The sequence below is a fragment of the Lynx canadensis genome, chromosome A3 (genome assembly GCF_007474595.2).
Source record: "Lynx canadensis isolate LIC74 chromosome A3, mLynCan4.pri.v2, whole genome shotgun sequence".
Taxonomy (NCBI): domain Eukaryota; kingdom Metazoa; phylum Chordata; class Mammalia; order Carnivora; family Felidae; genus Lynx; species Lynx canadensis.
This window is the reverse complement of record NC_044305.1, coordinates 75,991,876-76,017,924: the sequence shown is the minus strand read 5'-3', so window position 1 is coordinate 76,017,924 and position 26,049 is coordinate 75,991,876. Positions and strand designations below refer to the sequence as shown.

General features: G+C 38.1%; 1 protein-coding gene across 1 annotated transcript in view; it reads left to right on the top strand.

Annotated features, from left to right (window-relative positions):
* Window positions 1-22,252: 22,252 nt before the first annotated feature.
* Window positions 22,253-26,049, top strand: part of FANCL (FA complementation group L) — an 84,981-nt gene continuing 81,184 nt past the window's right edge. The window contains exon 1 of the mRNA XM_030310652.1: window positions 22,253-22,370. Coding sequence (XP_030166512.1) covers window positions 22,284-22,370 — 87 coding nt within the window. The 5' untranslated portion in view covers window positions 22,253-22,283. The remainder of the gene's footprint in view (window positions 22,371-26,049) is intronic.

Here is a 26,049-nt window from a genome sequence, read left to right as displayed (position 1 = left end):
TCTTTGTTATTAGTCATCTAACTGTCATGGGTATTCAAAGCACCCTGCTGTATAGACAAAGGATTGGAAAAAAAAAAAAAGTTACCTGTAGAGAGTTTTTTGCTGTTGAAAGAATAAAAACTAAAGCGGTGGGGTGAACTTTTGGTTTACAGCCGCAACTACAGAAGGCTAAACCTGACTGAGGGAAAATCACTTTAGCCTGATAACCGGATTACTTAGAACAAAAACAGAGAAAATTAAGAACTGAAGAGCAGAAAATTAAGGTGGAATGCAATTTAAAGAGTAAGTAGATGATGTAGGCTTTCATTTTCTTCCCCCCCCAGTGTCCAGCTAATTAAAATTACAATCAAAATGAAAGAGTCTAAACTTGTAAATATCTTTAGCTAATGATTTTGTCTTTTTAATCATCTTCACATTCAAAGTCTTCTTTTATTCATTTAGGTCTTTACAATAAAATGAAATTGTTTTTCCCCTGTAAAAATCCTCCTTTAATTTTCCTTATCTGCTTCTCTTTATATTGTATATTCTCTAGTTCCTTTTTCTCTGTCTCTCTTTATGCCGTATTTTTTAAAGGGTTTTCTGTTACTTTGAACAGACTTTAAGAAGGAAAAGTTGAACAGGTGTAGAAGTATTATTTTATTTTAGAATTCAACTGCCAATCCAAATACAGCTCTTTGGTTCCTTCACGCAAAAAAGGCATAATTACTCATTACATAATATATACCTTATAAATTTGCACTTTCAAAAACGAAGTGGACTCAATTTTCTTACTAGAAATATTTCTTCATTGCTTTTACCACCAGGAATCTTCTTTAGATTCGCAAGCAAAATTGTAGCTGAAGATGTGGCTGACCCATGAAAATCTTGCTTTATATCTGTGTTTACAAATGTTATTGTTCTTCAAACTCTCCTAGAAATAAGTACTTGGGGACCTAGGGAATGGAGAGGCACCTAAGGAGCATAACGTCCATAATAGTGGAGCCTTTTACTTAAGTGTCCAGGTTCCATGCTCATTAATTGGGCACCACCATCCGTATGTCTTGCGGAGGACTTGCTCCTGAACCTGGAGGTCAGATCTGGGCTTCACGTAGTACGCCATGTCTCTCTTGATCAGTTTCTGCTCCAGCTGCTTAGGTGGTTATTTTCTCTTCTGGCTTGCTAGCTTACAAATACAAGTTAAACCCTGGCCAGTGAAAGTGTGGGCAGCAGCATTCCTGTAGCTTGGGAGCTTGTTGAAAATACAGAATCCCAGGCAGCAAATCAGAAGAACTGATCAGAATCTTCATCTTAACCAGAACCCCAGATATTTTTTGTGCACATTAAAGGTTGAGAAATACTCTTTACAGAATTCATCTCTAAGCAGTCTGAATATATGACTACTCTTTTTTGCCCGGCTGCACTCCTTCAACCCTACCCATTAGTGAAGAACATACAATGTCTAAGGGAGGAAAGGAAAGGATTGGCTTTCATGCCTTGTCAGCATAGTACCTAACCAAGAATGTCATTTCTCATTACCTGGGTCCCTTCCTGATAAGCTGGCTGGAATGCCTCAAGCATGTAGCCCGACTAGGTGGTGATGATGGCGTGCCAACTAAGGCCAGCTTGTCACTCCCAATGCCTGTCTTCTATATATGAGACTAGTGTGGGCCGGCCACACCCAAGACCAAGCACAGGGGCAACGAGGGAGTGTATATGGGGGTAGGGATAATGTACTTTCTATAGCCAAGAACGAATGCTCCCAGCAGGCATAGGTACCTCTATATCATCTGTGATATCCAGGTGCACTACCAGGAAACATTTTGTTTTGCAGGTAAGGGAAGAATCTAGCAGTATATTCCCAGAACTCTCCTATACACATTCAGTCCTTAAGCATTTAGGCTGATGCTACCTGGTTTTTATCCTACCTCTCTGGTAACTTATTTTCAGTATCTTTTGATCACCCTTTTTCCTATATCCAACTTAGAAATATTTGAGTTCCTTAAGGCAACTTCTCTTTTCTCATACTGTCTAGACTCCATCTCTATCTAGTCTAGTGGCTTCAATCTATGTGCAAACCATCTATGTGCAAACCACTCCCGTTTCTATCTCTAGCCCAGATCTTTCCTCCATGCTTTAAACCCATAAACACAGTGTTCATTTTGCAAGTCACTTGGATATCCCCCAGGTATCTCACTCTCACTATATTCAATACCAAACTCATAATTTTCTTTCACTATTCAGTTATTTCTGTGTTCATGAGCCTAGTAAATAAGTCAACTTTGCTTCCATTTATGCCCATCCTATCTCATAGCCAATTAATCAGCAGGGCTTACTGATTCTCTTTCCTGCCTTCAGAATCCTTCAATTCTTCCCATCTCCATCATTTCTCCCCCTGTCCAAGTGTCCTCATAGCCTAACCAATTTACTTCAATAGCCTCTCAACTGGCCTTTTCCTATAAACTCTAATGTATTAAAAGCACAACTTAAAAGATAGCCCTAAGAAAGCTCATTTCAGATTATCAGTAGAGACATCCAATGGCCTCATTAGAAGTTAACAAAAGAAATTATCTAACTATCTTCTTAACTAATCAATCCCTGCCTTTACCTGGGCCCTTCTATTATCAACAGGGCAGCTGCTGAGATTTTATATACCAAGAAATGTTATATTCTATACTTAGGGTGGAAATAGAATTTCCTATTCTGAAAATCAGGTTCTAATCATGACTAATCATGTCAGTCTCCTGCTAAAAATCCCACAAACTCTTCCAAACTCTCATAAAATTAAAATTCCTTACACTGACTTTAAGGTATTCTAAGAATGGTCTCCTGCCTCACACATTAGAGTCATTCCTCTCTACAGTTCTATTTGTTATACTTTAATCTCTGGAATGTGCCACATACCTTCTTACCTCATACTGCCACGCCTGTATGTATTGTCTTCCTTTTTTTTGCCTTATTAACTCCTATCTATCCTTTAGCTCTCAAATTAATCACTTCCTCTGAGACTTCATTTCATGTACCTCAAATTAGGTCAGATCTAGGATGTATGCTTTTTTACCAACATCTTCTTATCAAAGGCTCCTCCTTTGTAATAGATACCATAATTGTGTTATGTTACATCTGCCTCTCCAGTTAGATCCAAGCTCCATTCTGGTAAAAACCGTTGGTTCTTGTTCACTACTTTAGCTCTAGCAGTAGGTTCCCAACACAGGTAGGTTCTCAATAAATATTTCTGAACAAAGAAATAAAATATGGAAGGAATGAATTAGTAGAGAATGCCGGGTGCTGCTGGGGATGTAGAAGAATCAGCAGAATGAGATTGCTTTGATCTCTATCATCCCACTGATCACCGGACTTGATTTTCCTGATGTGGTCAAATGTCCTCCTCCCCCATTGCTCTCCATGTTAGCCCCACCTAAAGCTAAGGGCTTCACTAGATTCTGAAGTACAGTGTAAATAGAAGTGCACGTGGCCAAGACCTGTTTATAACTCCATGCAGTGGCAGACTCTGAGGTGTTGAATACCCTGATCAGGTAGTAGGGTTAGTTGATACTTTACCAAGTTAGTATAGTATGCCCAGTTGCCAGAATAATTCATGACTAATTATATCAGACTATTGGATGCCTTTTGCTCCATGACACAAGAAAGGTCAAATGAAGGAACATTCTAACCCTACTAGTGATGATGTGATGAAGTTCTCAGCAGGGGTTGCCTTCATATGGTATTCTTCCCCATGAGTGATGGCCTGGGTTGAGTTAGTAACCTATGTGATCTACCAACCTAACTTAAATTTTGTTTTTGCGGTTGTTGTTGTTTATCGTCTTATAGCCAGAACAATTTCCACTTTGGCTGCAGTTTGAGGCAGTGTGGGGATGGATCTAACTTTCCCCCATCACTACAGGGCAATAGATTCTGCTCAGAATGGGTGATCCATTCTGTTGCATGTATTTCTCAAATATATTCAAAGTCTCAATATATTATAAATAATAAGAAAATGTGATATTCACTTTTATGATTGTATTGCACTTGCAAAATATGACATTCATTTGTATCAGATCATCCTCAGATTTCAGGTTATGTAGCTTATTCACTCATGTTTTCATTAGTAATTTTATGACTCTAACATAACTGAAAGCGGGTAAAAGTAAGGCAAAATCTGTGTCCGTGTTTGTTCATTCAGCAAATATGTATTTGAGTTCCTATTATGTTCAAGGGACTAGTCCAAGTGCTGTGGATATGGCAGAAATTAAAACAGAAAAAAATATCCTGTTTATGCAGTCTATATGCATTCTTGAGAGGGGAGACAGACAAGTGAAACAAACAAGTTAAATTTACAGTTGTTAGAAGATAATAGGTTTAAGAGAAAAATTAATCAGGCTAAGGGATATAGGATGTAGTAGTGGGCTACAATTTTAAATAGAGTTTTCTGAGAGGTCTTATTGAAAAGATGATATTTGGGCAAAGACTTGAAGATGGGAAGAGAGGGAGAAGCAATGTGGGGAACAAACATTCCATTCTCATTATTTCAATGAGAATAATCAATATAAAGACCTGGGACTGGAACATGCCTGGTGTGGTCAAGGAACAGCAAGAAGGCTAATGTGGCTGGAGCAGTGTACAAGGAAAACAGCATAGGATTAGATCACGAAGGAAAAGCAGGTGGCAAGAGAGACCTGTAGGGCCCTGTAAACTATTGTGAGAATTTTGGCTTTTACTTTGATTGAAATTGGGAGCTATCAGAGGGATTTGAGCAGCATGGTGACATGATGTGATTTCCATTTAAAAAGGATCTTAGGGGCTTCTGTGTTGGGAATAGAGGACCAAGGGTGAGTGCAGGGATCAGTCAGGAGACTAGCTAGAGAACAATTTTTGCTAGACTTTCTGACTAGGCAATTACATGTCTCCAGTGATAGTTCTAAATAAGCTGTGTTAACATTATGAGTTTTAAGTCTTATTTTTCATATAGTGATGGACCTGGTGGAGATAGATTAAAAAATAAATTCAATAGGCTCAACATAACTGTTCCTTCCTCTCTAAAAGTTGTAGAGTTTCCTTGTGGAACCTGAGAAATCTTAACCACAGCTCTTTGGCAGATAGAAATAGGGCACTGCTGGGTAAAAAAGTAGCTAGCCATGTCTTATAGAGCATAGAAAGAATCATTTCTTCTTATCATGCTATTCAGATAATTTGGAAACCTGTGATATTCATTCATAAATTCATTACACAGGTATTTCCTTGATTCCTATTATTGCACAGCATAGTTAATCAGTTGACTTAGGGGATAGAAAAAAAATATATACATGTGCCCAGCCTTAAGCAAATAATTTATTTAAAAAATTTTTTTGATGTTTATTTATTTTTGAGGGAGAGAGAGAGAGTGCGTGAGTGAGAGAGGAGCAGAGAGAAAGGGAGACGCAGAATCTGAAGCAGGCTCCAGGCTCTGAGCTGTCAGCACAGAGCCTGATGTAGGGCTCGAACTCATGAACCATGAGATCATGACCTGAGCCGAAATCAGACCCTCAACGGACTGAGCCACCCAGGTGCCCCAAGCAACTTATTTATAATATAATTAACTTCATGAATATGATTATAATGGAATTAGAATAAATTTTATATAGGGAATCAGACTTACAACCTAACAGCATAAGATACCACATATTTATGATATGATATGGCCTAGTTCCCTAAAATTTTATATTTAAAATTTACTGCAAATTGTGTTTCAACAAATAATTTCAAATAATAATTTCAACAAATAAATTTCGTGCCTAATATGAAAGCAACAGAAATTGATCTTCAGTATAGATATGAGATTGCTCTTGCAAAGTAAAAGAGCAGTTAAAGAGTGTTTAATGCTAGTAGATGAGATTTAAAAAAAATGTTCTTTGGGATGTTTTCTTAAACATTAAATAAAAACAGAGTCTATAGTAACAACTTAAAGTAGCAACCTGAAGCAATTCAGTCTGAATTTCCAGACTTAAAACTTGAAGTCCTAGACACCTTAAAATAGCTAAAATTTGACATAAATGTCAATTTTAATAGAAGCCAAATAATGAAAATGTTTTTACGTGTTGGTCAGTGGCCTATGATTACAGTGCTTTGTAATCTCATTTTAGAATTTGATATGATAAAAAATTCCATAATGAGCACCAAACCATGTCATAAAAATTCATGTATGTACAACATATGTATACACACTATAAATATATGTATTTGTATATATATTTAAATATGAAAGATCATAGCTTAACCTGGGTCTCATGATTCCTCTCCTGGTGCTTTTTCTCACTCATTCATAAACTCAACAACAAAGGGATCAGAAGAATTGTCTATCTTGTCGAATATTCCCCTTAATGGAGGTTTCCTCTACATAACCCAGCACAACTGAATAATCTGTCCACAATCTATAAGTGCCCATTTAAATTATATTAAATAATCTCTTCTTAAAAAAAAAACTATTATTCTAGATCAGAGTTAAATGATCTTATTTGGAACTAGCTACAGTGGACCAGTTTCTTGGATGCCAGATCATTTTTAGTTCCATATGTATTGTCACTGAATAAATCTTTTAAAATGTAAGGCTCAGAGTCTTTGACACATCCCATAAGATATGGAAGCCTAAAGCAAATAGCACATTATTTTGAGGATTGTTTTTTAAAAAAGATAGTTTATCAAACCCTGACAGTATCTTTTATGAATGGAGTAAACAAAGTGTTTTTTTTTTCCAGGGGAAATATTTTCTGTAACATTATAAAGCAGCATTTGTCAAAACGACATGTGTTTCAACTCAAGGCTTTAGTTTGAAAGAGGACCCCATGAAAAATACTAGTACTGTATTAACACGCATTGTTGGTATTAAAATATAAAATACTTTCTGGTGCAAGAACTATTTCATTAACATCATAGATGTTCTCCTCTTTAGTAACAATTTCAGCAATTTTCCACATAATTTTCAATTATGGATGAAATCTCCTCTAAAAATCGATGACTATTATTCCTTCACTAGTATGATCTTTTTATTTTTTCACTGAATTATTGAATTCATTTTATTTTGTATTGAATTTTTGTCATTGAAAGGTATAATCTTAATTGTATATTTTTCATGCTTCCCTACTGAATTGCAAGTTGAAGTAAAGCACTCTAAAGGTGTATTTTATTAATTTCTACCCTTCTGAATGTTGTCGCTTGTTCGTTTTTGTTTTTGCTTTTGTTTTTTTGAGAGGGAGAGAGCTCAAGTGTGCATGCGGCACAAGAAAGCAGGGGAGGGGCAGAGGGAGAGAGAGAGAGAATCCTAAGCAGGCTCCATGCCAGTGCAGAACTGGATGCAGGGCTCAATCTCAACGACCATGAGATCATGGCTGTGAGATCATGACCTGAGCCAAAATCAAGAGTCGGATGCTTAACGGACTGAGCCACCCAGGTGCCCCACACACTTCTAAGTTTTAAAGTTCACTATTTATGCCTCCTGGCAAAAAGCCTTTGCAGTAAGATTCCGTTTCTGTTTTCAAAAAACAGAAATACAAAGTTAAAATTCAAACTTTTGCTTTTCATCTCCAAGAAAAATATAAAATTTAGATTTCTTAGTAAAATCTTGGATTTAACAATTCAGAGCCTATCCATATGATCCAAATCAAAGTAAACATTTTAAACATCTCTTTTGTATCAATAAGCTCACTGGTAAATCCACCATGTCCAAGTATAAAAGAAAAGATCGAACACTTGCTAGCAATTTTTTAGTTTGGGTAGGGAAACAGAACAGATCCACATGTAATAAGTGAAAACACTTTCAGAGAAACATCAACAGGTGCAAATTACTATAATACACAGTCTTCAAATAGCACAAAATCAAGATGTAGATTAAGGGTGGATTAAAATTAAGCTGTAATTAGGGTGATTAAAAAAATAGTTTTTGGAGATGAGTTTTGAGCAAGGTTTTGAAAAAGTTACAATATATGAATTGGCAGATGGGAGCAGATTTTCCAGTGAGACAAGTTAGGCCAAAGACATGGAAAAGAGCAATTGTAGGAAGGGTCAAGAAAATGCTAATGGCAGAGCAGGGGAGGGTTGCAAGAATATATGCTTTTGACCCAAGTGCTTCTTTAATCTTTTAATCCTCTCTCTTTCAGCCTATCACTTATCACTTCTTTGCCCATTCATCTTAAACCCTTTGGTGTATCACTGCAGCCACACTGGGTCTGGAACACTCAGTGCCTTGGATCCTGTCCTATTACCACCCAGGCGTGACCAGTTTCAGAAATCAGAGGAAAAATCTTTGCTGCCAAGCCTGTGCAGTGGTTGGTAGTGAACTGAATGAAGTTGGTCAAATGTAAGTTTTCTTTCTTTCTTTTTTTCTTTCTTTCTTTCTTTCTTTCTTTCTTTCTTTCTTTCTTTCTTTCTTTCTTTCTTTCATGTTTATTTATTTTGAGATAGACAAGAATCTCAAGCTACAGCACAGAGCCTGCTTGAGATTGCCTCTCCCTCTCATATGGATAGGCTCTGAATTGTAGTCCTTGGTCTAACAGCGCAGAGCCCAATGAGGGGCTTGAACTCATGAACTGTGAGATCGTGACCTGAGCCAAAATCAAAAGTCAGACACTTAATGGACTGAGCCACCCATGCGCCCTGTGAGTTATTCTTCTAACGTGACTCACAATTCTGCTCTCACACTGCTTCCTCTTGCGCTGATTCATCATAATCTTAACAACTTTCACGCCAAACTATTTCCTCTATAAAACATATTTGTGGGAATGTTGCCAATGTTGAAAGGTGGAGAATCTTCTCGTGGACAGCTACAGTTCCCCCACTTCCTATCCAACTCTCCCTGTATGCTGTACTTCTAGTTATAGCTACCAGTGAACCCCCAAATTTGGGTCAATTTAGCTTTTTCATCCTTAAATCTAGAACGTTAAAGAAAAACTCATACTTGCTCATGCTGCAGCTACGTATACATCATCTTTGGCTTCACTTAGGCTTCCAGAGCCATTTGACAAAAATTCTATGCCTCCTGTCTTTTGTGATGTTCTCTCCCATTTTCCATTTTCTCCCTTCTAATTGCCCTCCTCAGGTCTCCTAGCTCAACATTACTCTGTTGAGCAGATCACTGATCAAATACCAAGCCAGGTCATCTTGTCCACTAGATTATTAAGCGGCCTCTCCTTCGGCTGAGTATTTGCTTGAAGCACAAACATTTCCAGGGTCTAGAACTATTATAAGTGATCCACCCCATATATATATATATATATATATATATATATATATATATATATATGCCCATTCCATACATAAGCTTGCTTTTTACCAAACCTTTGATTTTGTTCCTTCCAAATCCTAAAGAATCCACACTATTCGTCTCTGCCTAAGAATCAGTATATATCTTGACCTCAGGCCCCATCTTCTTCCATGAAAAGTGTCTAGCATGTAAAGCACAAGTTCTGCCTACTAATGTGATTTTTATTCTCTATCGTCCAAGCCAGCAATCTTCTTTCATCTGGTATATGCATGTTGTGTGGAGCCATCTTTAAGCCAGGATAGTCCACTACCTCCAGTATTTAAACTGGGATGTACATTTGATTTTTACATCATCCATCAATTGCTCATGGGAAACTCCCTCTAGGCTACAGTTGTGAGTTTAAGCAAGTATGGCACTTTGCAGAAGGCACAGGAATATAGGATGTGTTCAGTTATTAAATTATTTGTCACCACAGACCTTATGGCTGGGTTCATTGAATAGCACACAGTTCATTATTGACAGCATGAACTAAAGAGAACCCCATAGTCAATTTCCTCCAGAGTTAATGTCAATTCAGGAATGTTTTAACAAAATGTTAGTTACTGAAGAGGCCATGGCCTTTGTCCAAACTTGAGGATCCTTCTCTATATATCTCCTACCTGGAGTTAGCAAGTCCATTCAGTATCTTGGTCTGCTATAAAACGTTCAAAGACAATGAAAGTTTCCAGATCATAATGACCAGTTCACAGTCACTTGCACCTAAACTCTGGACCAGGTACTAAGCTTTCTTTTATTATGGATCCCAATTATAGATGGGTAAAATTTGGATCATCTTGTTAATGGTCAGAGTAAGATATACAAATATGCTGCACCCAAAATTTGGATACCTATTTTGAAAGGAGTATCTTGGAATGCCATAGATCCTTAAGCACCCAGGCCCTTTATCTCTCTCTCTCTCTCTCTCTCTCTCTCATCTATCCAGTGGGGGAGGGGGAGTGGGAAGGGGAGGGGAGAAAGAGAGAGAGAGAGAGAGAGAGAGAGAGAGAGAGAGAAGAGAAAATCCCAAGCAAGTTCCATGCTTAGTATGGAGCCTGACACAGTCCTCGATCCCAGAACCCTGGGATGATGACGTGAGCTGAAATAAAGTCAGATGATCAGTGGACTGAGTCACCCAGGCACTGCTTCTCAACTACTCAGGCCCTTTAGTGTCATATCCAAATTGTTACAATTTTTATTTTTATAGAATTTCACACATATGACTTACAAGAGCATCCAGGAACATTTCTATTGTCTGATCTTCATGTCCTATCAGCATGATGTTTTGTGGGTTTTGGATCAAATGGATGTACCATATGGATCCAAAAGGTGACATTCCCAGCAAACTAGACTATAGCATAGAGTCAGAAAGCTGATGTATCCCTGAGGCATAACAATAAAGATTTTTTTGGTGCTTATGTCAATGAAGGCAAATTTCTGGTAGTGTCTATAAACTAAAATGGCTAAAAAATGTTTTGGCAAGATTAATAACTGCAGCTAAAAGATAGATTAATTTACTCTAGTGAGGAGAAAAAAAAATTGCAACAATAGCCACAACTGGAGTCTCAACTGATTTTGTTTTCAATAATCTGTCATTCACCATGACTCATGCCAAGCCAGCCTATTAAATTAATCGCCAAATCTCACCTTCCAGGAAGCAACCTCCAGGGTTCAGTGCTCCTGTTCACTGTTTTGGCAGGGAAGGAGAGTGCCAAATAGCCTCCACTTGGCGCTTCCCAAAATGATAACCCTTACTTTATAGGTATAAGAAACTGTGTGGGATTCTGCCAGTTCCCTAAAATATCCATTCCCACAATTCCCTCAGGATCTGAGAAAATAACCCCAAGATGGTTTTGGGAACCCCACTTGGCCTCCCATGGAAAAAAAAAAAAAACGCAGGGCAGAACTCCACTTATCATGTGGGCTCCATAAGGATCCCATACCCTAACGAACCTGACTATAGTAGAATTACAGATCCCCAGGAATCAGTGATAACTTTGAGCCAATATTCAGTATTTTCCGAGTTTCAGTATTTCCCTTTCCTCAATGCACAAGTATTCAGCTTAACGATGGCCAGCCCCATTAGGAAAGACATGGCAAAATGTTACATACAGCAGGATCTTTCCTCATAGGAGCTAGCCTCTCCTTCATTGGGTGATGCTGGGTCTGTGAACCCAAAATTCTCTAGCACACTGGCTTCAATGAGACCTCTGTTCACCAGACCTAGAATAGCTTTGGTTAAATAAATCAAGACACACCTTAATTGGCTGTCTTTCTATTTCATTCCTGGGGACCCCATGATTAATTAACCATAGCCAGAGATTTCTGCTCCTAAAGCCATTCCCTGATCCCCGAGTGCAGCATCTGGCTATTAAAACAATACCCACTTTGCTTCAGACTGTTAACAGTCATCACCTGGGCCAGGCCTCAGCTGGCTTCTCAACTGAGATCCACTGAGATTGGAATACCATTTTTATTGTAGCTCTTTCCACGAGCATTCTGAGCTCAGACAAAAATAAAAATAAAAAATAAAAGCCAGCAAAGCACTTTTAAATATTTGGGTATTTCCTTTTTTTGCTCTCTTCTATTGGCAAGGGAAAGGAGTCTTCAGGGCTCTGGCAGGATATAGAAATAAGACACACGATCCATTTAATCTACTTTGTTACCTCACAAAATCTTTAAATTCTTTCCTCTGTGTTGTGCCAAGGACTTTATAGCCTTTATTTTACCAAAGCAACCAACAGTGGGTTCCTTTTTGCTTTGCCAAACCCAGAAAAACTGCTAAAACTTTTTGAGCTACCGCACTGAATGTAGTATGTTTTATGAATAAACTCATCATAATGAATACAGTTCATTTGTGTTCAGAAAAAAAAAAAAAAATCTTAGCTTTCCAACACTGGCTACACATTAAAATAATATGAGTTTTTAAAAAATATGATGCTTATTATACCCTCTACTCCCAGACATTTAAATCAGAATCTATGGGTTTAGACCAAGCATCTGCATTTTCTCAAAACCGCGCAAGTGATTTTGAGCCACGGTGAGGTGTGATGCTCGCTGCTACAGAAGTTCTCATTCACCTCCAAGGTTTCTATCATCACCTTTATGCTAATGATGTATATTTATAAATCCTTCTAAGATTGGTCTTCTAAGCTTCAGCCCCCAAACAATATTTCTTTCTTTGCCTCTCCCCCCAATTTTCCAAGACTCTGTAGGCTTATACAATATAAAAGGGATTATCAAATCTTTTTTCTTACCATGTGCGGGGAACTGTGCGAAGATCAAAGTAACCACATTAACCCTTGTCTCTGCTTTCTTTGTGTAGACATTTGATTGCCTATTGTGGGGTTTCTTAACCTCAGCACCATTAACACTTTGGGCTGGGTCATTCTTTGTTGAATGGGCTGTCTTGTGCTTTGTAGGGAATTGAGGACTTTTCTTAGCCTCTACCCACCAGATTCCAGCAGCCTCCTACTCACTCCCTTCTAGATATTGCCAAATGTCACCTGGGAGTCAAAATTGCCCTTAGTTGAGAACCACTGATTTATGGTCATTTTCACATAAACACTTCACAAGAACTTGCATTTTCACATTTGATCTACCGAGGAATAATTTTCTCTTCATTGTTCCTAGTCTTGGATGTTTCTACCATTATCAAGACTTCGCTAATCCAGAGACCCAGTACTCAAAATTCAGTTTCAGATTGCTTTTGAGTGTTATGTTTCCTAGTCTCTTTTTGACTTGAACAGTTTTTCCCCTCCTGTCCACCCCCTCTTTTTTTCCCATGCTACTGACTAAAGAAATTGGTTTAGTTGTCTTGTGGTATATTTGACATTCTAGATTTGCCTGATTATTCCATCTTGACTTTATTTAGCTTGCTCCTCTATCCCTGTTTTACCAGTAAACTAGATATTACATCCATTAGATTCGTGTCAGCCAGTTTTGGCGTTGTATTTCATATTGCAGGGTATCAGTTGGCACATAATTAAGGGTGTCCAGCTTCTGGCTAAAGAGTTATCAGGTGGTGATAGCCCTGATTCCACCTTCATGAAGTTGATAATTTTGCATCATGTGATTATTTCACCATAACTTTTCACATAATGGTTTAGGCACCTATCGTTGCTTATTGCCTAAGTCAATTATTTAAACTTAAAAAAATTGAAAATCTATCAGCTCTATTAGTTTCCAGATTAAAACCTGCTAAAAGCTCTGCATTGCCTTTAGGATAAAGCTCAAATGTTTACATCACCACGTGAGACTCCTTCTGATGTGTGTCTTTCCTACTTGCTTAGATCACATCTTGCCATTCCCCATCCTTTACCTGTAAGCACCGCAAGGCAGTTTCTTTAAACATTCTAAGTTTCTTAACATTTCTGTAACTTTTATTCAACTTCCTTGTGGGAGAATTTGTTTCACCTAATTCATGTTTTAGAACTAAGCTAAAGGCAACTATGAAAACTTTCCTGACCCCAGCAAGGTGGAATTGACCACCATTATTTTGTAGTGGTGTGTGTGTGTGTGTGTGTGTGTGTGTGTGTATGTCTCAAAGCCAGACCTTAATGCACTGTTCTACAAACTGAGTACAAAAATGGCTGCTTATTTTCTTTCCAATTGATTACCTAGAGTATACCTTAAATGCCACACTAGAAAAAAAAAAAGCATTTCCCTCTTTGTTCCCTCCCTGAAATATTCCACAGTTCTAGAGGCTTTCACAGTCCAAAAAAGGGTAATCAGGAAGATATGCTGTGATAGTCATTAGGGCTGTTAAAAAAGAGTATCCAGGTTCTCCTTCTAAACACACAGTGAATATATACTTTTCTGCTCTGTTGAAGAAAGAAGTAGCCATGTTATTTGGTTGGACGATGAAATATAAGTAAAAATGAGGCATTTCCCTTTCTTGGAGAAGACTTTAAGGCCCAGTATTTGATTTGTCCTTCCCTTCCCTATGTTTTAGTGGCTGTGGAAGCATGTGTTGAAATGGAGTCTGCATCAGCCTACGTCCCTGGGTAATGCACATTTCAGTCTGTGTTGGAATGTAGCATGAACAAGAAATAAACTTTATTCGGTGTTCAGCCACTGAGATTTTGGAAGTTTCTGATAGCACTAAGCAATGTAGGTAATTTGGGCTGACAGAAACACTAAGTAGGAAGAGTATAAAGCCTGATGATTCTAGTATGTAAAGCTGGTAACCAAGCCTGGCTGCTGAAGAGTTTTGCTGCACACATCTGTAGAGGAGAGTTTCTCAACCTTGGCATGTTTAACATTTTGGTCTAGAAAAATATTTATTGAAGGAGGCCATCTTATGCACTGTAGGATGTTTAGTAACAGTCCTGGCTTCCAACTATTAGATGCCAGTAGTATCCTCCACCCCCAGTTGTGACAACCAAAATGTCTGCAAGTACCATATGCCTTGGGGGTCAACATTGCCCCGAATGGAGAAATCGCTGCTTTAGGCAATACATATTGGCTTTTGACACAACTCTCTACTCAGGCTGCTAGAGATCTGTGGGAGAGAAATACTACTGTGTCAGAGCTCAGGTCTGCCAGTGTGCCCTTGATGGGTTCCCAGAGTCACAGTTTTTCCATGTTGGCTCTTCCAAGGCCATGGGGCTCAAAACATCTCCCTGTGGCAATCCCAGAGTCCACTTCTTGAGATCCTGCATCTATTATCCTTGGACATCAATAGCATCAGGAATGGGGTAGCTATCACTTTGTGACCCTGAAAAAATATCTAATTTATACATACTCTTTCCAGGACAACAAACGCACAAGTTCAAAAGGCTCAGCTAACCTGATGCGATAAGAAAAGAAAAGGTAAGAGCAAATTTATGTATAATCAAATGTTAAATGTTCCTACTGAAATTCAGTAGGAATTTGTTACTAGTATGTAGTACCAGGTATTCTTAAATTTTTTTTTAACGTTTTATTTTTATTTTTGAGACAGAGAGAGACAGAGCATGAACGGGGGAGGGGCAGACAGAGAGGGAGACACAGAACCAGAAGCAGGCTCCAGGCTCTGAGCCATCAGCCCAGAGCCCAATGCGGGGCCTGAACTCACAGACTGCGAGATCATGACCTGAGCTGAAGTCGGACGCTAACCGACTGAGCCACCCAGGCACCCCGTAGTACCAGGTATTCTTAAAGATACTAAGTTTTATTATACTCCTAAGTGAAAGGAGGCTAAGAAAATGTTTTCAAAGAGAAGTTCAGCATGAAAAACAAAACAAAACAAAGCAAACAAACAAACAAAAAAACCTCTGATAGATAAAACGTTTATCCCATGGTAGTTTTTCCAGAGTTATTGAATGCATTTAAATGTGGATTCTTAATCTGCATAATATCACCAGGGTTTTATCATGTATATTAATGGAAAAATAATAGTGGAATAATAATCTAAGTAGAATAATAGTGAAGCCTCCGGGCAGCAGTCTTTACACATTTTCACTCACATATCCCGCAGATTAAATTTTTCATTGCATATATTTTTGCTGACATCTAAAATTTTTTGTTGTAAGTTTAAATAGATCCAAAGGATATCATTTTGGCATATTGTAAATATTTGACTTTTTACAATAAGGCTGTTATTTCACTTTTTTTAGATGTTCAAATAGAATCGAAATACTAAGGCAACTTGTTACCCACCATATTATAGTAATGCATGCTGTATGCTGGTGTAATACACAAATTTCCCCCATTTCAGTGCCTTAATAAGGTTTATTTCTCCCGCACACATGGTCAATTGGAAGACACTGCAGAAACAGCTTCTTTCCATCTCATGCCTCCACCATACCTGAGGGCTTTAGAATACTTGGATTCAGTTCACTCTCTCAATAAGGAAAGAGAATGTTGAATCATGCTTAGAAAAGTTTCATGAGCCACCCACTTCCCATTGGTTACAATTCAGTCACCTGGTCACACCAACCTGCAAGAGAGGGTGGAAATGTAGTTTAGCTTTAGGCCCAGGAGACAGAGGAAATGGGTTCGGTGAGCGCATAGAAGTCTCCACTACACTTTACTCTTTTACTCTTCTGATCACCAAATACCTTTTCTCTTCTCACAAATAAAACGTATGCCCAACCCCCATTCCCAAAGTAGACAGCCCAATGTTTCATCTATCACTGCATTCACCTTCAACTCCAGGATTTCTCAGTAGTCCACATCCTCTCTGTTAGAGTCTGGAGTTTGATTCCTCTGGTCTCTGCCACCACCTCCCCTCCGCCCCCCCCCCCCCAACCCCCCACAAAAATACAGATACAAAATACAGTGGTGGGCCAGGGACAGGATAAATATAATAAGCTTACCCATTTGGAAAAAAGAATAGTAGAAGTAAAAGCAGTTACTTATTAATAGAGGTTAGGAAATTCTGCAGGGTAAGGGACTATAAGTAGCCCCTGCCCTAGCAGCAGAAAATATTTCTTGATTCGGTTTTCATTTTGCTCATTGGGAAATCCTTTATAGTACATAAAGTTGTATTTGAATAAAATTAGGTTTGTTGAAAATCAACTAAATAAAGTATAAGCCATGACTATTTCTGGGAACGGATTGCCTCTGAGGTTTTACCTTTGTTGAGTGAAACTGCTTATCCAATGAGTCTATTCAATTTTCTTCTTAATTTACAATTGTTTTCTGGAGTCTCAGGACATAATTTAGGTTGTGACTTCTAGCAAACTATGCACACTAAGGTAAGGTAAGATACTCTGTTTCAGAAATTTGAATAAGTTTTAAATACAGAAAATAACTTTGACACATTTATATGAAATATAATAGTATAAAATTATAAATATATTATATATATTTATATTAATATATGTCTAGTGAATAAATATTGGTACTCTTAAGAGTCCTAAAAATTTGTGTGATTACATCTGTTATCCCCATTGGTCAGGTTTTCATATGGAGTCCCAGTTATAAAACCTGGACCAGCCAACTTTGACACATGATTATTTGTTTCTTTGTGCCTTTTTCATTTCAAAAATCTTTTCTTTTGTACCTGTTTTAGGCTCTAAAGGAGATTGAGATTAAAATGAATCCTCCTCAAATGGATTACTTGAATATAACTATAAGAAACAATTTTATACACTTAAGATTTTGAAGAACATTTTAAAAGTCCTGCTAATTTTTGTATAAACTTACAATGTTTTTGTCATTTTCAAATGACTGTATATGTATACAAAATCGCTTTGAATTTTTTTTTTTTTATTAAATTTTTTTTTTTCAACGTTTATTTATTTTTGGGACAGAGAGAGACAGAGCATGAACGGGGGAGGGGCAGAGAGAGAGGGAGACACAGAATCGGAAACAGGCTCCAGGCTCTGAGCCATGAGCCCAGAGCCTGACGCGGGGCTCGAACCCACGGACCGCGAGATCGCGACCTGGCTGAAGTCCGACGCTTAACCGACTGCGCCACCCAGGCGCCCCTCGCTTTGAATTTTGAACTGATGATATATAATCATTTCTGAATAAGTACCTACAGAAGGGAGATTATCTACATCTAGATAAGGTTTTTAGTTCATAATTTGAACATGAACATCCAAAGGCTGAATCCTCTTGATTCATCAATTAAACTAATAAAACCTTATGTAAAGATGTTTGCTTCAACTCTTTGTTGCTGTTCCTTCTGTACTGAACACAAACTTCATCTCCTGCTGCAATAATTGGTTCACAACATTCCTACATCATTTCCTGAAAGCATTTATTGTCCAGCTAAAAGTGAACACGACTAAACTATCTTAATTGTTGACAAAACAGCAAAAATATCCAATGCCAGTTTTCCACATTAGATTTCGCAAACACAATCTTATTAAGTGGAGTGACAACGTGAATGAAATTTTCAAAGTTTTATTTTCAGATTTATTATTCAGATAATCCACACCTGTGTTTTTGAGCCCATTCACTTTTTAAAAAATTTATTTTATTTTTTATTTATTTTGACAGAGAGAGAGAGAGAGAGAGGCAGTGTTGAGTGAGGCAGGGACAGAGAGAGTGAGACAGAGTGCGAGAGAGAGAGAGAGAGAGAGAGAGAGAGAGAGAGAGAGAGAGTTAGTTCCAAGCAGGCTCCATGCTGTCAGCACAGAGCCCCCTATGGGACTCCATCCCAGGAACCATGAGATCATGACGTGAGCTGAAATCAACAGTGCACTCAGCCTACTGAGTCACCCAGGTGCCCTGAGCCCATTTGCTTCCTACAGATACATTTTTGGAATTGCAAAGGACCTTAGAGATCATAATGTGATCTATACGAAGTCAAGCATTTGAAGTTTCTTGACTCTCTTTTCATTATATTGTGCTTCCTCTAACTTAATAGATGATTTTAAGTTGGATAGCATTTACATTTATAAAAATCTTTGCTAATGCTTTCTTTTAAAAAATTCATGGTACTGTTAAGTAATTTGCTTTACATGGAAAAATGAAAGGTCTTTTATCTTTAAAATATCAACTGATTATGTAAGTTCCTTCCTTTTATCTTGACGTTGTTTTGCTCTTTTCACATATCAAGATTTCACACACACTTTTAATGTACCAATACCACACACTCACATATGTCATTTTAATGGCTTTTAACATTCTATCATGTTATATAATTTGGCCATTTCTAAGTTATTAGGCATTAAGTTGTCTCCTATTTCTATTAGCATTTTTGGATTATCTTCTTGGGATATACTCCCATAAGTTGTACTTGTTCAAAAGAAAATAGTTTTTATGTTTTCTGCTGTATATAAGTAGATTGCTTTTTTAGAAACATTTTTCAAATTACACATAATAATAAGCAATGTATAATTATATCTGTTTCCTCATAGACCTGCTAACATTAAGTTTAAATAAGATTTCAAAGAATAAAAAAGGTGTTACTAATTTTTTGATAAAGATACTTTTAAAATGTTTTTGTTATTTTGAAATGACTATATATGTATAAAATTACCTCTAAACTTTTGAATTTTGGTGTGAATTTTAATTTATTTTTATTAATTTAGTTATTTCTTAAAATTTTATAAAATCAGCTATTTCCACATTATGGATAACTCATTACTTGCTCTCCTTTGTCCGTAGATAGAAACAAGCAACACTGAAAGAAATAAAATTGCTATTTTAGTAAATCCTATCCCCATCAACAAAGGATTCTTTAAAGGAATGTGATAAACCACAACCATATCTTTTTTATTTTTCATAGCTGAAGGACATTTTTGGATGAAAAATATACTTGTGGTTTCATGGCTTCCTTATTCTATTTGCAGGATATTTCATTACTATGTAGATTACACTAAGTTTCCAAAATGTAAAATTGGTTCCTTATTGCTTATAATGTTACCTATTCATCTGATTTCTTTCTTTCTTTTCCTTTTTCTTTCTTTCTTCCTTCCTTCCATCCCCTTCCTTCCTTCCTTCCTTCCTTCCTTCCTTCCTTCCTTCCTTCCTTTCCTTCTGAGAGAGTGAGTGTGAATGAGGGAGAGGGGCAGAGGGAGAGAATCTCAAGCAGGCTCCATGCTCAGTTCAGAGCCCCATACCGGGCTCTATTCCATGACCCTGGGATCATGATCTGAGCTGAAATCAAGAGTCAGATGCTCAACCATCTGAGCCACCTAGGAGCCCCTATTCATCTGATTTCTAATCCTTAATGCTTTTATAAATGATGTTCATTTCAGTTAGTCAACAAAATATAAATTAATTTTAGTGCTCTTTGAGAGGAAAAATCATCTTGAAATAAAAAGAAAATGCAGGAAAATATACTATTATATCTTTAGAAGTACACATACATGAAAATTTGTCATATAAAGCATATATTAATAATGCGTTGCCAAGAAAGTACAAATCTTTTTTTGGGGGGAGAGGGCAGGTGGATTTTTCAGTGTTACAGAAATGGAAAGCAGCCCATCTCCACCATTCTCTTCTTTATTCTTACTAACAAATTCCAAACGATATATTTGCCAAAAAAACTATCTGTGTTTCCCAGACCCTTTGCATATGGGATGGCCAATGTGATATAAGACTTGTTCAAGGGACCTCTGTGAAAGCTATCACTGCCCTATTGATGGTTAGGGCTCCAGTAGTGATCTTGAGACCATGATAGAAAAGCCAAGGCAATTTCCGTTCCCTAATATCAGACCCAAATTGCCATTACTCTTTCAGCTTTTTTTTCCTTTAAAGTTTCTCTTTTTATAACTGAAATGATCTCTGTATTAAGAATGTCTTTTAAATGATGGTTTGACACTAATAAACTATGTGTATTCACATAGCTAATGTCCAAACCTTAACTATGTGGCGAGGTAACTCTGACGTTGGAACTGTAAAATCTTTGACAATTATTCACTTGATTAGTGCAATGACTTTCAGCTGGTTGCAGAGTAGAATCAGCTGTGAAAATAAAACTTCACTAAGTCTAAGGTAATTGTGTTCAAATTTCAGCTTACATTAGAGTCCCTTGTTAAAACACAGAGGTGTTAAACGTGTGATTCTTAAAACAGATTGCTGAACTTGTCTCCTAGAATTAAGAGATTCAATTGGTCTGGGGTGACATGGTCTCAGGTGATACTGATGATGCTGGTCCAAGGACCACCCTTTGAGAACCCCTAGTCAAGGGTACAGCCTGGGCATCCATGTAAATAGTTTAACATGATTGTGATGGTTGAATGCAGTATCATCCTTAATGAATGAGTTACATAATTGAGGGAGGGGAGGGTCATATCCCTAAGAAGGTTCTCAAACTTTGCATGCATCATAATCATCTGGAGGGCTTGTTAAAACACACATGGTTAGGCCTTACCCCCAGAGTTTGGGATTCCCTAGATCTGAGACGGAGGGGTGAAAATTTGCATTTCCCAGGTGATACTGCTGCTGGTGGCTCTAGACATTTTAAAAACGACTGCTTTAGTGTAATTTATATCTAACTACCATTGCCATACTCTCGTTTTTCCCTAAGTATCCAGAATATGGTGATAATTGTTGTGAAAGTTTAAGGATCTTCAGGAAGTCAAATTCCATTTTGAGGGCAATAAAGATGGGAGGGAGTACATCTTAGTCATCTTTACATGGCCTGTGGCATATTACAATGATGTTTTGCAAATACTAGGGTTCAAAAATATAATGCATTGAATACTGATAGTGATATCAAACAATTTTGTGGTAAATAGTAGTAAGCTACTTATTTAATCAGCCCTCAGTAAAAGGAAATGGATAATCACCATTTCTGAGTTAAAAAAAATGTATAGAAAGGGTTATCAAAGAAAAATTAACTTTGGCTCAACAAGTTAATCGGCAATCTTCCCTCACATTTTGCCTTTAGACGTTTGTGAATGCAGTGCACCAAAGCTGAGTGTGATGTTGACTTGAGTCTGGAGATACGTATGTATATGTGTGTATATATATATTTGTGTGTGTGTGTGTGTGTGTATACACACACAAATACAGAATTGTGCAGTTCTGAAATACAATAGTAACTGACTAAACTTGGTAAACCATAGAATTACAATGTTGCATGTGATATACTGAATGGATTATAATACATTGTATAGTAATACATACAGAACAATACATTTTTCTGTATGCTGGAGGCATACAAGAGATCCTGTAGAACAGGCCAATAGACTGATTACAGTGAAGAAGGGGAGTTGAGGCAGGTTCAGGGTAAAGGAAATACAATACCCAGACTATACAAACCATCTTATGCGGTAAGAAATGCAACTCCACAAAGCTGTAGTAGTCTCTCAGTAAAATCAAACAAAATTACCAAAAGGGTTATTGGGACAATCAAGGCTGGAATGCTCTTGTTCAATTACATCTGTGAAAATAACAATCTTCCCTCATGCCCCCTATTGGGGCCAATGCTATCTCCTGCCGAGCATCTACTGTGGCTGGGCCTGAGTCCAGGTGCCCGGACTAGCCCAAGACCTTCATTTCCCCTAGCGCGGAATCTTCGAGACTTTTTCCCGCCAAAGCCGGCGTTTCCGCCCCTCGGAGCCCAGGGCGCTGGCGGGACTGCGCATGTGCGGGGCGCAGCCAGGGGCTAAACCCCCGGCGCCTCCACGGACGGCGAACCGTGGCGGAGATGGAAGCGAGCCTGTTGCGCCAGTGCCCGCTGCTTCTGCCTCAGAACCGGGCGAAAACCGTGTACGAAGGATTCATTTCAGTTCAGGTACCTGCCCGCTTGTTGCCTGCTCGCTAGTTGGGCCTCCCTCTCGCGGCGCAGCTCCGCCCCTGGAAGTCAGTTACGGGAGCGGTTAGCGGCCCGGACCTGTGGGGATCGAGGGTGGCGGCGCGGGACCGCTTCCTCCGAGTCTAGAGGTTTGAGAACGGCTGCTGTTGTGGGCAAGCCGGCCCCTCGCTACCGCGTCGGTGGCCGGGACGGGCTCGCAGCCAGGGACTTGGCCGGCGGAGCCCCGCGCTGGACCGGAGCGGGGGGCGGGGCGGAGGGCCACGCCCCCTCGCTCAGCTTCCTGAGTTTGGCCTCCCTTTTGACTCGGTGTCTGTCCCACCGTTAACTGTTTTTGTTTGTTCGTTTTTTCGCAAATTTTTGCCTACCTCGATTCTAACGCCATTCCCACCCCGCCCGACAAAACCCACGAAGGTTGGTGCCCGTTCACGAGGAAATCCGTGCTAATTATATTCGTTTTACAGTAAAATAAATAAATGAAAAAATATGTATATATAAGCCTCCTTTTGGCTCCCAGCTTAGTCGTGTGTACCTGAACACCTCCAGCAGCGATATTTTGTACGGAATCTTAACAGAATTCATTACTTCTGAGTGCAAGTGGCTTCTCTTGTGGAGTTTATTACACATGGTAACACACGTGTACATTTCTGAAGTTTACAGAGTGCTTTCCAAGTACCTTGTTTCACTAATGCTCAGCCCCTTGAGGCACAATTTTTTAAAAAAAAGTCATTCTCTCTTCATAGTTAAGTTAGTCAAAGCATGGGAAGGCGGAGAGGTTAAGTTACTTGCCCATGATCACCAGAATTCCTTAAAGCCAGGCTATGTGATTCACTCGTGGATGGATTTTGCCCCTCTACATTGCACCAAGATACCCTAGGGTAGAATTTTAAGGATAGATTTTTGCTCCCTGACCTTTACACTCATCATGGTACCACCTCTCTGACCACACATATATATGTTTTTTTAAATCTTTTAAAATTAACAGATCCAGCCTGAGGGAAAACTGGTGAAACCACACACAAATTAACCACCTGCAACATTTTTTAATTTTTAATTTTTTTTTAAAGTTTGTTTATTGAGAGGCAGAGAGTGATGGAGCAGTGGAGTGCGAGCAGGGCAACGAAGGGCAGAGGGAGAGAGAGAATCCCAAGCAGGCTCCGGAGGTGGGGCTCTGAACTCCTCAATAGTGAGATCATGATCGGAGCTGAAATCAAGAGACTGATGCTTAACCAGGCGGTGGGCCCTAACCACCTGCAACTTATAATACGGGTCATGAATAGGTTAAATGATCAATCCGTACCTTCTAGCTATAAAACGTAACACGTGACTGACCAACCAGAGGATTTGGTTTGCTATGTGAAATGAGGAGAAATTCCTGAAGAGGAAAGAAACAAAGTGGTCATTTTAAAACAACTTAACATTGAAGCAGAACTGTATTTTCTAAGAAAATATGTATGAATCTTAGGCAAGTTTTCAATTATTTGGGCTCCTTTTTATAGAAACACAAATTATGCAATTTTGTCATAATTTAAAATTTAGTGATTAACCAGATAATTTGGAAAAATATCATGGTAATGAATAAAAATTTCTGTTCTCAGAATTATTTTTATTTTCTGAAAGGAAAATGAATAATTGCATTGCTCCACCTTACCTTGATTAACGCTCCATTCAACAATTCTCATCAAAACAGACATTGCCAGTATTAAATGAATGGGATGGAGGTAAAATTTAACTCTTAATTATAGTGATTAAGAGAATGGTTTCACCTTTCAAAAATGTTTGAGTATTGGGTATTTGAAAACTTGATAATTTATTTAACTTTAAAGGGAAGCATATTTCATGCTTTTTTTTTTTTTTAGTTATAAATGACATGCAACGTTATATTAGTTTCAGGTGTACAACATAATGATTTGATGTATGTATGTGTTGTGAAATGATCACAGTTAAGTCTAGCTGTTCATCTGATTCGCCATATGTAGTTGTAGAATTTTTTTCCTGTGATGAGAACTTTTAAGATTAGTCTCTTCGCAGCTTTCAGATATGCAATAGTATTAACTCTGGTTGCCATGCTGTACGTTACATCCCTTTAACTTTTTTATGACTGGGTGTTTGTGCCTAGAAGGTGCACAACCTTTACCTGTTTGACCTACTTCCCCACTAGCACACATACTTTTTGAAGATCGGGGCCATATCCTAGAATTATCGTTAAGTTTTGAAGTTTACTCAAAACCTATAATAATCTCTCAAAAATACAGAGTGAGTTATCAAATTTACTTGCTAAATGAAACTTTTACCCACCCCTCAGAATATTGAGTGTATAACTAATCAATACACTGTAATTAAGGGAAGGTTACAGAGGGTACATATGGATATATTCATTTTTCTTCAAATTCATCGGGATCATCACAGAAAGTAGAGGTTAAATTTCATTATTATTTCTGGAATAAAGGTAATCCACTTTTCCCTTCCCCAGTTGGAAGTACCAGTCTTGAATTACCTAGGTGAAAACATGATTCACTTTTCAGACAATATTTAGAAAAATTGAAGAGATCTTAAGTTACGTTTTTATTAGGAACCATGTTTCCAGCATTTTAGGCACTTTAAGGAAAGTACTTTGTATTATATGTGTCTGTCTGCTAAAGCCTCTTAGAAAATGTGTAAACAAAAAAACAAAACAAAACAAAAAAGAGAAAATGTGTAAACATCAGAATTGAGATTAGATGAAATTTACCTGTGACCCTTTGTTGTAGCTACAGTTCTGATTTGTACTTGCCTTAAGCAGCTTACTGAAATCATAACGTAAACAACTTAATTTAACATTGTTTTGTTTGGTGGAGCTGATTTTCGTCTGTTTGTTTTGTATATAATTTCAAACTTACAATAACAAGCATGTATGAAGATTACCCAGATTCTCCATTTTACTTTTGCCCCATTTGATTTATTATTCTGAGTGTGTGTGTGTATATATATATATATATATATATATGTGGGTGGGTATATATACACATTATTTTTCTGAACAGTTTAAGATTAGGTTGTAGACATAGTGCCTCTTTATTCTTACATATTTCAGCATATATTTCATGAGAACAAGGATACACTTATATAAATCCACAGTACAGTTACAAAATCAGGAAAATTAATCATGATGTAATGCCATTATCTGGAGTCCAAATTCAAATTTTGTTGATGTTGCAATTACATATTTTGTAGCCCTTTCCAGCCTCCTAAAAGATATCACATTACATTTAGTTGACATATCTCTTTAATCTGGAATAGTTCCATGGTCTCTTTGCTTTTAATAAATTTGAGAATTTTTAAGTTTATTTATTTTGAAAGAGACAGAGTGTGAGTCAGGGAGGGGCAGAGAGAGAGAGAGAGAGAGAGAGAGAGATTGAGAGCGAGAGAGAAGATCCCAAGCAGGCTCCATACTGTCAGTGCAGAGCCTGATGCGGGCTCGAACCCACAAAACCATGAGTGAGATCATGACCTGAGCCGAAACCAAGGGTTGGACCCTTAACCAAGGGTCGGACACTTAACCAACTGAGCCACAAGAGTCCGACGCTTAACCAAGAGTCGGACTGAGCCGCCCAGGTGCCCTAAACTTGATGTTGTTTAAGAATACAGTTTGGTTATTAGGCAGAATGTCCCTCAGTTTGGG